Genomic DNA, 16,668 nt, shown 5'->3' on the forward strand with positions numbered 1-16,668 from the left:
CTTATATCAAAGGTTGGGTTAACCATTGCAAAGAGGACAAGGCTGGTGCTGTCTCCCACAGGGTATTGCATACAATCTTGCCTATCATTTTGTAAAATCTATCTAGCTTTGCTTAACACTGGCACAAAAAACAGTCCCATTTACACCAAGACCTCACTCCTTATGCAGCAACGGGACAAACTTAGCTTTCGTTGCTAATGTACCTTTAGAAGAGATTTGCAAAGCTGCGACATGGGGCTTAGCACATACCTTTACGCAACACTATTGTGTAGAGACACAAGCTAGAGCGGATTCACAAGTGGGACTGGCAATTCTAAAAACATGTATTTTATGCTATTCCAACTTCTCACCCTCCACCTGCTCAAGTACTGCTTGTTACGATCTTTGCATAGCATGTGATCTAAGCAGATTCACAAACTTCAGAAGACAAATATTACTCGCACAGTAATTATGGTTCTGTAGCTTGCATGTGCTTAGTCGGAGGCGCCCACCCTACCCCTCCCCCCCCCCCCCCCAAAACCCCCCCCAAGAAAACAGTGGGTGCTCAGTTGCAGTACAAACAACATACTGTGGGGCAGGAAAAACAAACAATCTGAGGACATCGACATACAAAGGATTGTGGGTCACTGTACATGTAGGAGAGAAATAGTGTTACAGGAGCACCCCTGTTGTTGCCCAGTTTTTCAAATTCGAAAAAGATGTAATACTGAGAGCCAACCACTAGACTCTAAACATATACAAGCTACTGAAAAACTAATGCTGGGTAACTGATATTTGCCAACTGGATGCAGCCCAATTTCTCTCAAACCCCACTGTCTTGCTACTCGTGATCCCATAGGGACGCTCAGTCTAAACACACATAGGATTTGGAGACAAAACCTCTATGGAACCCAGACATAAATGCAGGTCTGCATCTTACTGCAGATTTGTCTGACCTTTGCATCCAACTTCATGCTGGGTTACCTTTTTAAATTCTAGGTCGCCAGGTAAGTAGCATGTCAATATTTTAAGAGAATTCTTTGCAAAGTTGTTGTTAAAGGTAAGTAATGTTTGCTGTTGCAACATTAATCTGTTCTAGATTTAGATGCTGTGCATAGTAAAGTAACTTTGACAAACCTTTTCAAGGCAGCTTTCAATATGGCTGCAGTACAGTATGGAGTAAAATAGTAGCTTCACTTGCCACTGTTGAGGATGCCCTATGCTGAGAGGATCGTGTAAATCAAATGTGCACTTTGGGTTGACGTTGATGATTTAATAAAAAAAAGGTTTCTTTAAATATTTTCACAAGTGTTTAGCTTGACTTGTAGATTACGTGCATACTGTATGCATCTGTAAGGGAATTGAAGTTGTATTTCTGCAGTTAAAGATGGGTAGCATTTTGTGTGATTTTACAAAGCCGGTAAGGGAACTCAGGGATTCCATATACCTGTTGCAGAGGTCTTTGTGTAGCCTGAAAGTCGAAGGCTTAATTTCTTGCAGGGCTGTTGCAGCCTTGCGCATGGTTCAAGGTTGACCAAGTCCACCAGTAAGCCTGTTATTTTCAACAGTTGGATACCACAGGTGCTTACATCCCCAATCCTTTTTGGGGGAGATGCAAGTCCGCTCCTGTTTTTTTACATTCTGGGACTTGTAGTTCTGGATTTTCACATTATAAATCCAGAACTGCAAGTTCCAGAAAGCATAGAAAAAAGAAACCGGATTAGCACCTCCCCTAAATGCAATGTGGATGTTGGCATGTAATAAGAGGGAATGAGTGATAAATGTGAAAATATGAGCTGCTATTGTATACTTCTACACTCCACAACGTTAAATATCTGGTTGCTGTTAGTACTATATGAAGTAAGAAGTTGCTGCAAAAACAATTGTCTAGTATAATTTATTGTTGATTGGCAGGATATTTTGCATTAACGTACAACCCCTAATCGGCATACTCTGTCTTCAACCCATTCCCCGCCCCATGAATATACAAGTAGGCAAAAGGTCTGTCTATTGGTATGGAGGACTGGTGTGGGCTCCTTTGTAATTTGAAGGTGTAAATCTACTTTTATTTGATTACAACCCATACACATGATTCTAGAACTGGCACAGTGCAAGTCCTGTAAGTAATGGTCGCAATCGGTATGCAGTCTTTATATCGTTTATTTTATTACGAAAAACTTTAGAGAGAATGCATTTAGGGGTGGGTTAAAGGATTAAATATTTTTGATAAAGAGTTGGGGTGGAAAATAGGGGCTTGGGGGAACCTCCACCCCCAAAAAGTGCATTCACTATAACATTTTTTGTTAAAAAATATTCAATATATGTTGATTCTTTATCAAATATTTTGGTATAAAGACATGGAACCATGCCAACCAATAAAATAAGACATGGAACCATGCCAACCAATAAAATGTCTATTTCCTTGGATATGGAAGTCAAAGCTGTCATACTGTGACTCTTATATTAAAACATTAATGGCATGAGTTGAGCGATCATCAGTCACTTTTTCCAGATGGCCACCAGAAATTATTTGTGTCCCACCACTTTCTAAAAACAGTGGAAAAGTAAATTTGTCAGCCGCATTGCCAGAAATACAGAGATCCTTGATGCTTACATGGTTCTAAAGAAAGGTATCTTTTTCTTTTCATTTCAGTACAACGCACCCTTCTGGAAAGATAACGCAGAAGACGCAGAGTACATCTTGTAACTACATGACAAAACCCACTGCAGAAGACTTTCTACATTTTTAAGGGGGCTAGGGGATGACATTTTTTTAATAGGTTTTTGCTAGATGCCGTCAACATTGGTTTATTGCGGTGAGGGTGGTTCATGGAAAGGTGGAGTACACATCCAGATGAAAGTATACAAATATTATGTTTTGAAAATTGTGTGTTCTGTGTCTTGGGTTGGTTCCTTTTTATTTGTACCTATCCCATACTGTGTACCCTTCCACCACCATCCACAAACAATTCCTCAAAGTACCTTCCTCCTGGTAACCCTTGGAAGAGCCCTCCACGTACATTTCCCACACTACACCTCTGAGGGCAGGAGTGTCTATAGACTGTACATGCAGTGGAAACGCATATACTCTTCATTGTAGTATGTGCTACCTCAATCAAATGCCTCCCACCCAAAAATGTCATCAGCAAAGTAGTGGTAACACATTTCCCCGAGTCATTAAGATTTTACTGCACCGCCAAAGCAGCCATTTGTCATTCAATGTTTTTATTTTTTAGGGTTATTTTTAACAATTACAATAAAAATCGAATCTCCGTTTTAAGTTTGAATTTTAAGGTCCGCCTCGAACATTGAAGGAGCTAGATAAATGACCTATTATAAAGACATGTGCCAGAGAGAATTTCCAATTTTTAAAGAGATGTGTTGCAGGGGAAACTCAGCTGTCAATTCTTTTTAGGTCTATACTCATTCATAATCCTGTGTAGTTTAATGCTTCTGAAGTTTCATTTTGTGAATGTTTTATTTAAAAAAGGCATGCATTTCCATGTTGAATGCTGTACCATCTGCACATCTTGTGCAGGGATTTTTAAGTGGTTTTTGTGCCAAGCTTTTAATCCCCGGTTTCCTTATATAACAAGCCTTGCAATTACTTCCACAGGAAAAAGCTCTTTGACCTTTGCTTTCCAATTCCCAGGAACATTTGAAGGTGATAAACTAGACCACTTCACCAAGCTCCTAAACTTTGAGAATATTGAGTGAGAAGTTTTTTGTGTTGAATACATTTTGTAAACTACTTTTCGGCCATTCTCAATATGGTTTTCCTTGAAATTGTGTTTTCTAACTTGGGCTGTCAGCAGAAAATTGAAGTTTTAATTCTGTGGGTCTTAAACGTGATCTGGTCTGCAGAACATTGCTACTAATTGGAATGAATTGGGACAGTCTGTGACTGGTTCCTTGCAGTGTGTAAATGTAAATATGTCCAGCTTCCATTAGACTATTCATAAACACCTACAATCTTCAAATTATTTAAAGCTGACACCAATGTAGGTAATCTGAGCAATTTCCTTTATAACCACCTTTATGCTATCCCTGTAGTACCTTTTTAAAATGAACAAATGTGCTCAGCCACTTAAGCATTCCCTCACTGTATACACCTGCCTTCACAAAGACATCAGTATCGCTAAACGATCCACTTCTATTTACGTGCCGATTATCATCAAAATACCCACATAGGGCTTAATTGCCATGTGTTAAACGTTGTATTGGAAAGGAAATAGTTTTTTTTTTTTTATCTGCACATAATTATAAGCATTAGTAAAAGAGATGTCCTGCACAATAATTCACTAGAACCCTACCTCGTTTCATAAGGAAAACATTACGAGGAGGCATAAAGAATCTGGTCTGGTGTCCCAAAGCCCAAATGGAAATTATTTCCTAACATTATTAGGTGATACAATAGACTGACAATACCTAAGTGAATATTAAAGAGCCTATGATGTCAAATGCTCCATTCTAGCCAGAAACCATATTAAATCTTTGCCATTGCCAACATTTTATGTTAAGTTCTGGGTAAGGGTGGCATTTGCTTGAATTACTTAACACAACTGACAGTCTGGCTACACAGAAACATGTAACTGCCCCAGCTAAAGTAGCTTGTTTAAATTGGGGCTGAGGGAGAGGTCTGCAAGCTGTGGCTCTCAAGATGGTTTGGACTAAGACACCGATGATCCCTCACCATTGACTAGGCTGCCTGGAGCTGATGGGTTCTCTAGTTCAAAACATCCGGGTAGCCAAAAGTGGCACGACACTGACCTAAATGTTGCAGTGACTTGGAATGGATGAGTAATATCCACAGTAATATCCACAATCTCACCATGGGACGTGGAGGATCCAAATAAGCATGGTCACCTTTTTCTTCCATTATTGTCTTGTCTGCTCATTAACATGCACATTTTTTGGGGAGGTTTTCATATTCCGTTCCTCAATTACACGTTTGTTTTTTTTGTATTAAAGATTGTACGTTTATTTATGTTGATAGGCAAGGTTGTCCACCATGGGGTATTCATTAACATTTATAAATCCTGAATAGCTCTACCTTTGGGGAATGTTTGTGAAGAAAAATCAGGTAGACATTTTATTTTCTAATTTAGAAATGGGGTTTACATTTATTTTAGGAAAATTGTTCCGATAGCCTTCCCAAGGTTGGAGCGATACCCATGCTGGAAAAGCAGGATTATGAGTTAGGTTTTTTCCCATCCTGGGGTCTTCACTGATATTTGTGAACACTGAAAATCTCTGACTATATGCAGAGAGAAATCTCAAAATTATTAAATACAGTATCATATTAGTAATAATGTAAATGCCTACATGGCATGAAATATTTTGTTTTACAAAATGTCCACTTCATAAAACAAAGGCAGTCTATCCAAACTGCATTTCCATACCCCTTTACATAGAATTAACAAAATGGAGCAATTGTGGATAGGCAGCTGTAGCAAAAAAACATAAAATCAATGAAACCAAACCTTTAAAGTCAGAGTGCCCGCTACCATCATGCACTATACTGGCAGTCTTTCCAATCTCTGCAAGAGGATCGATCCTTTAACACTTCTTCAGTAGGATCCTTTCAGTGAATTTGTTTAATTGATTTTTAAAATTCTTTCAACGTAGTTTGATGTCTTTTGATGTTTCCTACTCCTCTGAACTTTTTTTTTCCCTTCCTCAGGTAGGGCTTTTTTCTAGTGTCTTTTTTCACTAGAAAGGCTGTTGAACGGTCCTGTGCCTGACATGTGACTCTTCAATAAGTGTGGTGCCTCTGGGGGAAAATGCATTCTACAAGGGATAACAATGTCATGTGTTGGCTTCCTCTCTGAGAACCCTAAGGTGGAGGAGTGCCCTATATGACAAAGTATGTTTTGCAGGAAACTCGACAATCCGGATGGTATGAGACTATGCTTGGCTTCTGAAGAAGAAAAAATCTCAGAAAAAGGACAATTCCAAAGGCCCTGGCTCATTTAGGACCAGTTCTGATACAGCATATCTGAGGTCCATCAGATTAGCACCATACTCGCCACCGGCACTGCGCCCACTGCCCAATGCCTACACTCTAAATGTTGAGGGCTTCGATGAAAGCCTACTCACTGCTGAGGGAATCATTTGACGTCTAATTACTTTTTGATGTTCAGCATTTTGCCGTCAAGCATAGAAAACTTCCAGAAAAGGCTGCTAAACCTGTCTGATAGTTGATATAGACAACTAAATGAGATATGGGTCTGTAGACCCTCAAAATCTTACTTTCAAATTTCAAAATCCAGACCATCTCCAGTGAATCTTCACTGCCATGGGATCCTTCACCTCATACTGTTTAATCATCAGATTGGTCGGAGTATTCTCAAGCATCTCTGTCCACACCACTTGCAATAATCTTGTCAACTGATGATGTCCTTGCCTGCACATGGTATAATAGTGAGCTGCTCTGAAGCTTAATAAACCTGTCTCTTCACATACTGAAGGAGCTCAACCAACCCAGACAAGCTCAGTGTCACTTAGTCCTGTTGTTTCTGGTTTACTAAAACCAATGATGGAAACCTTCTCAGCTCCTACCAACGTTTAATAAAAGCAAAGGCATCAAGATTCTAACCAGGACCTCATGATCATGAGGTGGTGCTAACCAAACATGTTGCAAAATGTATCTTTGAAAAATAGTGCCTTACCCAATTGGAATAGTTCACAGTGGCAGAAAATGCTAAATGCCAAGTCTTTGCCTCAAAGTTCCCAGAATCAAAGTCCAAAATGAATGTCAGCTGGTCCAGGGTCTTTGACTCTGTGTATCCCCGATCCTGTTGTTACCCAAGGAGATCATCAAACTGAAACACTCTATAGCAAAAATGAGCCTGACAGTACCTGCTTGGTCTCGGTAATGGTATGTAGACCTGAGGGCACCACAGTGGACCTCGCCATGCAAACCAAACCACTTAACCAGAATCAACCTACCTCTTTGTGTACTACTACAACCTGCAATCACTGAACCTGACTGCGTGGCTTCTGAGTACCTGCGGTATGGACTCCTGATTTCGCCAGAAGAGTACATGCAGCTTCTGAGGGAGGCCAGAAGATCTACAAGGTCCTCCTACACCAGGGTTGTCGAAACGCCAGGCTGCGAGGGCCAGAAACCAGTTATTTTTTTTCCAGATGTCTCTCGTTAATATTCACGAGATACATTTGCATACAATGATTCTTAATGTATACACATTTGTTCTCATAAATATTAGAGCGATATCCTGAAAATGTGTCGGAAGTCACCCCCTTAGGCCTGGAGTTGGACAACCCTTTCCTACATCTTACAGTGGAAGAGGTTCTTATGGTGCTGAGACAGCGGAAATATCCGACAACCTACCAAGAACAACCAGTACAATCGAACATACTTTGGTTGGCTAAATCTGGTCAGTAATTATACTCAATAAAACTAGAACTCTGCCATTGCAGAAAATAAGAAGAATCCTTCGCAGGAATCCTTTTTTTAAAAAAAAAACCCAGAGATGTGTTTGGTTACAAAAGGTTTAAGACCTCTGGGTAGGAATCCAGTGCCTCCTTGAAAACTGTATGCTACAAGCAAAGATCAAACGCTGATGGACTCTCCTTTGGAGCCCATGCCCAAAGCTGATCTGCCTCTCCTGGCAAGGTGTCTTTTTAGATGGTCATTGCATCTGCTAATGTAAGCGAGGTTCAGTTGCTCTACACCCGCAAGTTCACACATTCTTTCATATGGATAAGGTGACACTGAGGACTCATTATCATTATTACTATTATTGACAGTTAAGATTTCTCTCCAAATTGGAAAAGTGTTCTGAGAGCCTGCTTATTAGCAGAGATGGTGTTTTTTAAATTTTTTCATTCAGTGAAGGTACACAGGATGAAGAACTGGATTTACAAGTTACTAATCCTTCTTTCCTTCCTGTCGCCGTGTTCTAGCTCCTGTGTAGAAATTGGCTGGATTATATTTGCTGTGACCCACACTGTTCTTGTGAAGAGGATATCTTTGTTTTGTTATATGATGACTTGCTCAGACATTGTACAGACTCTTTCCTTCTGTATTGCCCTGTGTGAACCCTTTGTTAAGGACACATAAATGTTTCAACTAGGTATTGATTAGAATTCAATAAAAAAACTTCCCAATTATGGCGTAGATCAATTTGACATTCAATGTATTCTGCTTCTTGTTTACATAAATTTGACAGTTGCGTTATTGCTTTAATGAAAAAGAAAAGCTGCAATATTTAGCATTGGGAGAACGTGTCGTTCGAGGGGATTGGGTCCTCCGACATATTCCATATATATGACAGGTAATGTCCACAGCTGTGCTGCTTGGGAAAATCTTCTGCGTCGATGCGCCATCCCCGAGGACCTCCTCCGACAGCCGACGTCACCCGATGTGATAAGTAGGACGCACGACGCCCGTAGCCTCAGTTCCGTTTTTTCTGCGAACATGGCACCAAGAGGGTCTCTTGCGTAAAACAAAGTCTCATTACGAGTTTGGCAGTGCGAGAAAGAAGTGGAGGTCATTCCATTACCTACATTTTTCCCTCACCGCCAAATTACAGGTTTTGGCGGAATTACAATCGGCGGAATTACCCAGTAGTAATTCTGTGGATTTTTTTAGGGAAAATTGAGTTTTCACCTCCAGCATTATGCTGGAAGTGAATCCTCCACTTTTACTCCAAGAATTTGTGGAATTACCACTCAGTAATTCCGCCGGTGGCAATTCCACCAAAAATCCCCAAGGACTCAATTAATCGGGACTAACGCCTACCTACGACCACTTGTAATCCTGTGGTTAACCCAGTGGACCAAGTGGCGTTAACGGTAAACAACTTGGGCAGTAATTCGGCGGAATTAACACCAAACTCTTAATGTGGCCAAAATGGCCTTAAACTGCAAAAGATCTTGTGAAATTTTACATTTTAATAAAAGATGGAACCAAAGTGACACCCTAGCAAACCTTTGCTTCAAGGGAGCTGTATCCTATCATGACCATGATTAATTGGAATGTCACAGATTGTGTGTCCTGTTGATTATAATGACTGAAAAATAAGAACATATTGCATTTTCTAACTTTTTAGTTCAATATTTTGTTAATTGAGTTTGTCGATTTACCTATTAACAAGGGATACGATATATGCCCTTGTTTGAATGAATTATATATGAATTCTAATGTTTCCTTTACAATACAGAACTCTTGGCTGTTCAGTCTTGGATGCATTCACAATTTCTACACCAAAATTAATCCAAGACTAAAATCTGTATTTTGCCCTGCTTCCTCTGTTTCGTCTATTCCTTTTTCTACCTCTTTCACACCTTCCGCTATTGCGATCAGTTGTTCCGCCTGCAATCTTGGTGATGTATTTGACTCCTCTTTTCAGGACCATATCTCTCTTGTGTGTCGCTGTTGTCGCTACCTACTCTATAATATTCATAAAGCTCTTTCCTACTAAACTATTAATCACATCTTTGGTCCTATCGCGTCTTAACTACTGCTCTGTATTACGAATTGGTCTCCCTCATTGCAGGTTCTCCCCCTTCTAAAATGTATTTTCGTACATCTATCTTCCCATCACTTAATTCTATGTCCTAGCTTACCTTTGAGCCATACTTGCTTTATTATTTATGTATTGTTTTCAAATGTATTCATTGCCTGGCCTCCCTCTTTACTGCTCTTCCCTTGCTACTATGTATGTTCATCCTGTTGTCTTCACTCTGAATTGCTTCATTTTCTTTCCCTACACCTCCCTGTGCCTTTTCTCGCTTTCATGCCTCGTCTTTATTGGCTCCCATGCCTTGTAATTCTTTACCCCATGTCTATTGGGTCTTAAACCACTCTTTCTTCCTTTTTGTTCCTCTCTTAAAACATATCTTCTTTCCTTAAATCATGAATCATTGTTCTTTCCAGTTTTATTTTTGTAGCACTTTGGCATGAAGTGCTATATAATGCAAAAATACATTCCTGGCAACATATTGATGGAACCCAATTCCAATGGTCATTGCCTGCCTTTAACCATACGCAGCTCCCATACAACATTATGTAATGATATGCTCCTAGGTGGCAGATGAAACTCTAAATAAAAGCCATGTAAATAAATGAGAATCTGCAATTCTGCTTACCTAAATCTATTTCTCATTATATTGTCATCTTGGTCATAGTGACTCATTCGCTGACAAGGCCTTGTGTAAGCAGCATCTGGCAACTGATTTTCACTCAAACCAACCATGTGTGCCCAACCCATCAAATCCCTCACCTCCTCTAATTGATATCTCTGGGAAGGCTTTTCACCTCTGCCAAAAGTCAGGGGATCTAACCAGGGGTTAGCTGGGAACCACTGCTTCAAAGCAACCCCGGTCACGAAATGAGGAGCTCACGCTGGGGTGTCAATTTTTACATAGTTTTTGATGTGGCAGACAACGTAGTGGAAGTAACATAGCCCTGTAGAAGGCTTTCCAGCAAGAGAGGTTCCACAGTATGGGGATTACCTACTGCTCCCAAATCTTCCTGTGCCTCTTCCCCCACTTCCTAACATCACAGACCAAAGACTCTGAAACAGCAGACGATTGGACAAATTACAGAATGCTAGGAGGTGCGAAAAACCTGAAGGAGTTTCACGACTCAGTCTCAGGGGATCCCTTATTCAGGTGGCCAGGGAAGGGCCATCGATATTGGATCCTGATTTGGGGGGTGGACAAGCGAGGGAGGATCACCTGGGTAGGGGGTCCTCTGGCAGTGGGGAGGAGACACCGGAAGGTAAGACATGGTATTCCCCATTTCCCCAGCATGGGATGGAGTCACATGCTCATGAATATTCCCCCTTAGGCTGAGAATCCTCAGTAAAAAGAAAAACCGTTTCACTTTCACTTACACACTGTGTTTCTCCTCTAAACCAATCACTGTCTTCTGGGTCAAACTGCCCCCATCAATTGACTGTCCTCTCCCTAAGCCCCTCCTCTGGCAGCCATCTTCAGATTTTTACTGCACTCTTCAGTGTTGGGAGTCCTCGAGTTTGCTCTGAGCTGCTTCTGCATTTTTTGTGTTTTTTCACAGAAAAAGGTTCTATTTTTGTTCCAAAAGAGCCTGTGTGCTCTTGTCTCCATCTGCTGACAGCAGGGATCCATTGGCAGTGAATTTCAGCACCCCGATCGTCGAAGTTTTGTCAGTTTCCAGAAAGCCATCAGGCCTACTTTGCGCCCTCCGACCATGATGGAGGAGAAGGAAGGATGATTCCTTCTTCAGAAGTGCGGGCTGCGGAACATGTTTGTGGAGGACAAACACCTGCCAATCCTCTACTGTCTTCTTCCGGACCACAAGGAGAAAGTGCGAGATCTGCCTTGGCTTCTCCAAGAAGACTACGAAGGATAGGCACAGTAGACTAGCGGCATGGCTGAACGCCAAGGCCTCTGCCCCCGTGTCCCAAGCAGGGTCATGCCTCACCTAGTACTGACCGGTCCGAGGAGCAGGCTTTGAAGTCCTTTGAGGACGCCCCATCTGTGTGGGCCCAAGACGAGGCCAAGTATAGCAAGTCCGGTTCCATCAGGGTCACCGTGCAAGCGGGTCTCGCGATGGGCAGGGAGTGATCAAAATCACCATCCGCCTCCATCGCCAGCCAGCAATCAAGCTCCTCCTCAAAAAGGAAATCGTCCAATCCGGCTAAGCTGCAGGAGAAGCTCAAGAAGGCCAGAACGGAGGAAAAGGTGGCCGACCTGCTGAAGAAGGCCCAGGCGGTGCATGAGAAATCTTTGTCGACGATTGAGCTGGTGGCAGTTTCTCTCTCGAAGGGCAAAGGGGCTGACCTTGTGAAGGTAACCCCTAGTGCGCCCCGGGTGTCCCTGCCTCCGAGGCGGGAGGCCTCAGCGGGGGTGGTGGCAAAGACTGCTGGCACGCCAGAGAAGAGGATGCTGTCTCTGAGCCCGGCGCCGACCCCTCAGGGTGCCAAATGTGCAGGGAAGCGATGAAGTCCCAGGCCATAGAAGTTTAATTCACGGACAACGAGCACCTGGAGTCCCTGCACACGGTCCACGAGTACGTGAAGGAGGACAATGGATGCAGCGACGGCACAGGGCCTAGTTTGTCGTCTGAAGTTCCTTCCCGACAAAAGGATGGAGGCGATTTTCCCCCCCTCTTCCAGGAGGGAGAGGTGGCTTCAGACCATGCCATCACAGTGGCGCTGGACATCGCCAACACAGGGTTCTGGTAGACGGGGATGGGGTCGGAACGGTGTCTGCCTCCGTCGTCAAGGCTGGCTGAAGTCCTTGCAGCCAATCAAGGCGGATACAGAAACGGCCCATGCACTGAGCACTCTCCAGCAGCACTGCTCTTCCTTTTGCACCTCCAGAGGAAAGTGGGCAGGTCGACAAATGTTTTCTTTGTACCGCTAGCCCTCCAGGTCCATGACCCAGGAGGCCTACAGAGGCCGTTCCAAGGCCTATGGCAGAGGTGGTCAGCGCTGTTGCCGTCTTCAAGGTGGGCCGCCGGCCCAGAAGCACGACTGAACGGGCCAAGACGTCAGGTCCCCACCCATGCACCCCGGTGGGAGGCCAGCTGACGAGATTCATCAGCGAGTGGAAGAAGATCTCCGACAGAGGGTTGCTGGACGCTCTCGCCCATGGACATACCCTGGAGTCTCAGCATAAGTGTCCGTGGATCCCTTCGGTGGCCCGGCAGGCGAAGCACAACCCTACACTCTTGGAGGCAGTACGGGCCATGCTACGAAAACGGGCGATAGAGCTGGTTCCAAGATGACTCTGCGGCTCCAGAGTCTATTCCAGATAATTTTTAGTCAAAAAGAAAAGCGGGGGCTGGCAGCCCATTCGAGCCCTGCGTCGTCTCAACAAGTACCTCAAGTCCCAAAAATTCAGGATGGTCACGTTGCCGCTCATGCTCGGCCAACTGGAGGATGGAGACTTCTTTCTTGACGTCACCGTCCCCATTCACAAGACGCACCGAAGGTTCCTACGCTTCGTAGTGCAGTGATGGCACTACCAGTTCAAGGCCCTCCCTTTCGGCCTTAAGTTGGCCCCCAGGGTGTTCACGAAGTGCCTGGCACCGGTGGTGGCCCATCTGTGTCTGTGGGTGATACACGTGTACCCGTACTGCTACCATTGGCTCATTCACCGGTTTGCGAGAGTTGGCCATCAGACACAGAGGCGACAGTCCAGCTGCTGACTTATCTGGGATTCTCCATCAATTATCCAATGGATTGCTTGACACCATCGCAGATCGCGCTGTTCCTGGGAGCCAGGCTCAATACGGTGTCCTGCCTGGCGTCGCCCTCAGAGGAGAGGGTAGCGGCCATTCTGGGGAGAGTGCAACGGTTGTCACTGAAGCCCACCGCGGTGCGGACCATCAGGTCGCTGCTAAGCATACTGTCGTCTTGCATCTACTTTATCCGCCTTTGCAGGTTATGGATGCAACCTCTTCAGGAGTTCCTGGACGCTCGCTGGATTCAGGTGTCAGGAAGCTTTGCGTACAAGATCCTGCTTGATGAGTTCTGTCGGGCAATTAGCTGGTGGGGCGTTCAGTCCAACATCACCTGGGGCAAAGGGTTTCAAGACACCTGTACCCCATAGCCCTAAAGTTTGGAATATACGATTTGCCAGCTGACTGCGGGGAGGTCCTTGCCAAGGCCAGAGCGTTGTCGACTCTTAAGTGCTACTGTCCCAAGTGGAAGCGTTTTGCTACATGGTGCCAGTCGCAGAAACCCCTCTCCTCCCCACCCCCCTTCTGAGGGTCACTGCCCCGCAGATTCTTCCATACTTCTTGTACTTGGCCAAGGTGGGACTGGCGCAAGCCTCTATGAAGGTGCATCTGGCGGCTATCTCCCGCTACACCAGGTCTCCAGGAAGATATTCTCTTTGAGGAACTCCTTGATGAGAAGGTGGGACCAAAGGACTATTTCGATCTTTCCTGTCGATGAAGGCTCCTGCCCCGGCGTGGGAACTCAACGTGGTGCTGATGAGGTTCATGGGGGGGGGGACATCATTCGAGTCTGCATCAGCCCCCGCTCAAGTTACTCTTGTGGAAAACTGCTTTCCTTGTGGCCATCATCTCTGCCAGGAGGGTGGGTGAGATGGCAAACAGCCATACCTGACTTTCCATGAATCGTGGGTGGTGCTGCGGACGCACACCTCCTTCATGCCAAAGATTCTGTCGGAATTCCACCTCAATGAGCCTTTGGTGTCACCTGTGTATTTTTTCTGAAGCCTTTGTCACCGGAAGAAAGGGTCTTGCACTCGCTGGACGTTGCTTGTGCTCTAAAGTTCTTTGTGGCATGCACAAAGAGTTTTCGGAAGTCTTCTCAACTGTTTGTGAACTTTGGTCTTGTGAGCCATGGGAAGGCTTCCATCTCAAGGTGGCTCTCCGACTGCATCACACACTGTCGTCGGTTGGTGTACCGACCGATGCCTGGCTGTCCGAGAGCCCACTCCACCAGAACGATTGCTGCAACTACGGCGTTCCTGTCCTGTCTGGTCTGCCCCTGCTGGACATCTGCAGGGCTTCTTTGTGGAGGTCCGTGCACACCTTCATGAGATTCTACTGCGTCGACAGGAATTCCAGGGAGGAGTCCAGAGTCAGCCAAGCAGTGCTAAGCAACCTGTTCGCTTGAGGTGAGTCTGTTCCAGAGGTAATAATTGATTGCTTCTGTTGAGCCTTGCCACCTCCCGTGGTTGTGTAATGTACTGCTATGTATTCGTTATTCTTTATTTTGTTTTTCGTTTAACAAGTAACCTTTAACAAAGGTAAGATACAATATTCCATTTAGAATACAAATTGCAAGCTAATCATGTAAACCTTTTACTAGAAAAAAAGAAAAAATAAACTGTATGGCGTCACATAAAATATACATATAGAAGCTAACGAAATAAGAAAAAATAATACAGCCTAGCAACTCGTGAAAAGGAGCTCATAACCAAAATACCAATTATATTGGTCGTATTGCACTTTACATGCGTCTAGGACCATCCATTTATTAGGGCCAAATGATTTCATAATTAGCTGCCATTCTCTGCCAGGGTGAAGCTGAACATATGGTTGAATTAAGTGTCCAAAGTATACCTTACGCCTCGCCTCTAATGTTCTACAGTGCAGCACTATGTGGTGTAGCGTCTCCACCTCTTCAGGGGAAGAGTAGAAGTGACAAACTCGGCTCTCTCGGAACCCTACTCCAAACACCAAGAATTTCCTTTGTGTGGATCAAATTCAATCTTAATCTAATCACCCTTGACCGCCATGATCGACTGGGCGACCTACTCAAATATTCAGGACAGGTTCAGACTGGCCTATCAAACGGCAAGTCGGCATACTGATGATAGGTTCTGACTTTGCAGATTGTGTCGATCCAGTCCCACTCCTTTTCATCTGCATCTGCGTTTTTTCCAGCGCGGAAAAGTCAGCGACAGAAAGGGTTTGAATGAGAAATGTACGCACCACAAAAGGTTTGTACATTTACCATGCGAACATGCATTTAAAACCCCTACAAAACCAAACACCCATTCCCCCACGCACACCCTACTTACCTTTCAAGACGCGCTGTGTCCCTACGGCGCCATTTCCCTTTCACTTCTGTGATCGGGAACCGGCACCGCAGGGTCATTTCTTTTTTTTTTTTTTTTTCGGACAGCTGCAGTGGCTTCCTCCCGCAACCCCCTCTCACTATGCTTTCTAGTATAGTGAGCGGGGTGTTGCGGGGGCACCCCGCAGCCCCTGTTATTTTTTCTTGGGTGTGCTGCGGGGGTGTCCTCCGCAACCCCCCGCTCACTATACTGTACTTTTTTTACCTACCTAAAAGGCATGCCACCAAAGGTTCGACCCTTTTTTTTGTATGGGTCGGAACTTTCGGTGCAGTCATTTTGGCCTATACCTTTTATCTGGGTTGGATTATAATAGTGTGTCTTTCGATATATCATACTTTTTGCAAATCGGCTCACCCTCTGTTTCCCAGTTTCGAAGGGCAACCCAAGATTTTTTTGTGTAGCAGTTGCTTTAACAGCCACCAAATTGACTCGTCCTTGGCACAATGAAATTTTCTCAGCAGCTAGAGGTTCTTTCAATATAGATGATATTTTATCGAAGATAATCCAAACTCAAGATTACTGCCACCGGAACACCATTTGATATGTGTAAGACCCTCCTCCAAGGCATCACAATCCACTAGGGGTGGGAGGCCCCAGTTCTCACCCCCATAGGTTACTGATGGTACCTTCGCCCTGTAAAATTCTAGGACCGGGTTCAGGGAAAAGTGGGCGATTTTCTGGTTCACAGCAAAGGTTTGGGTTGTGAACATTAACATGTTGGAACGTTGGTAACTTTGAAGCTCGTTTTCTTGTGGAGATCAAGGATTCTACATCCCAGGTAGCAGAAGTTTGAAACATTTGCAAGAGGCGAACCACCAATATTCCACTGAAAGCGCCTTTATTTTTGTTTCATTCCTGGTCTAAATGTTAGTATCTGTGATTTTGTTATGTTTATACCTATGTGATTTATCTCTGCGTATTTATCCAGGGCATCGAGCTTGTGCTGCAAACCGATTGGGGTGTAATCAAAAAGGACAAGGTCATCGGCATATAGCATGTAGTTCAAGCACGTGAATGCTAAATTCGGTGAGAAATGATGAATGCCTTTGAAGATTTCAGCAAGATCCGAGATGAAGAGGCTGAACAGTAGAGGAGCCAAGAGACAACCCTGATTCA

At 44.2% G+C, this 16,668-nt stretch overlaps 1 protein-coding gene across 5 annotated transcripts in view; it reads left to right on the plus strand.

The window, feature by feature from the left end:
- Positions 1–3,259, plus strand: part of LOC138526371 (CD99 antigen-like) — a 383,615-nt gene extending 380,356 nt beyond the window's left edge. For 4 of the 5 annotated variants that reach the window (XM_069637030.1, XM_069637033.1, XM_069637035.1 and 1 more), the window contains one exon: positions 2,633–3,259. Coding sequence is in view for 3 of the 5 variants with exons in the window: in XM_069637033.1 (XP_069493134.1) it covers positions 2,633–2,658 (26 nt within the window). In the remaining 2 variants the exon portion in view is untranslated. The remainder of the gene's footprint in view (positions 1–2,632) is intronic. The other variant, XM_069637032.1, reaches the window with a different exon arrangement.
- The last annotated feature ends 13,409 nt before the right edge of the window (positions 3,260–16,668 follow it).

The sequence above is a fragment of the Ambystoma mexicanum genome, chromosome 7p (genome assembly GCF_040938575.1).
Source record: "Ambystoma mexicanum isolate Mex_15411 chromosome 7p, UKY_AmexF1_1, whole genome shotgun sequence".
Lineage (NCBI taxonomy): Eukaryota > Metazoa > Chordata > Amphibia > Caudata > Ambystomatidae > Ambystoma > Ambystoma mexicanum.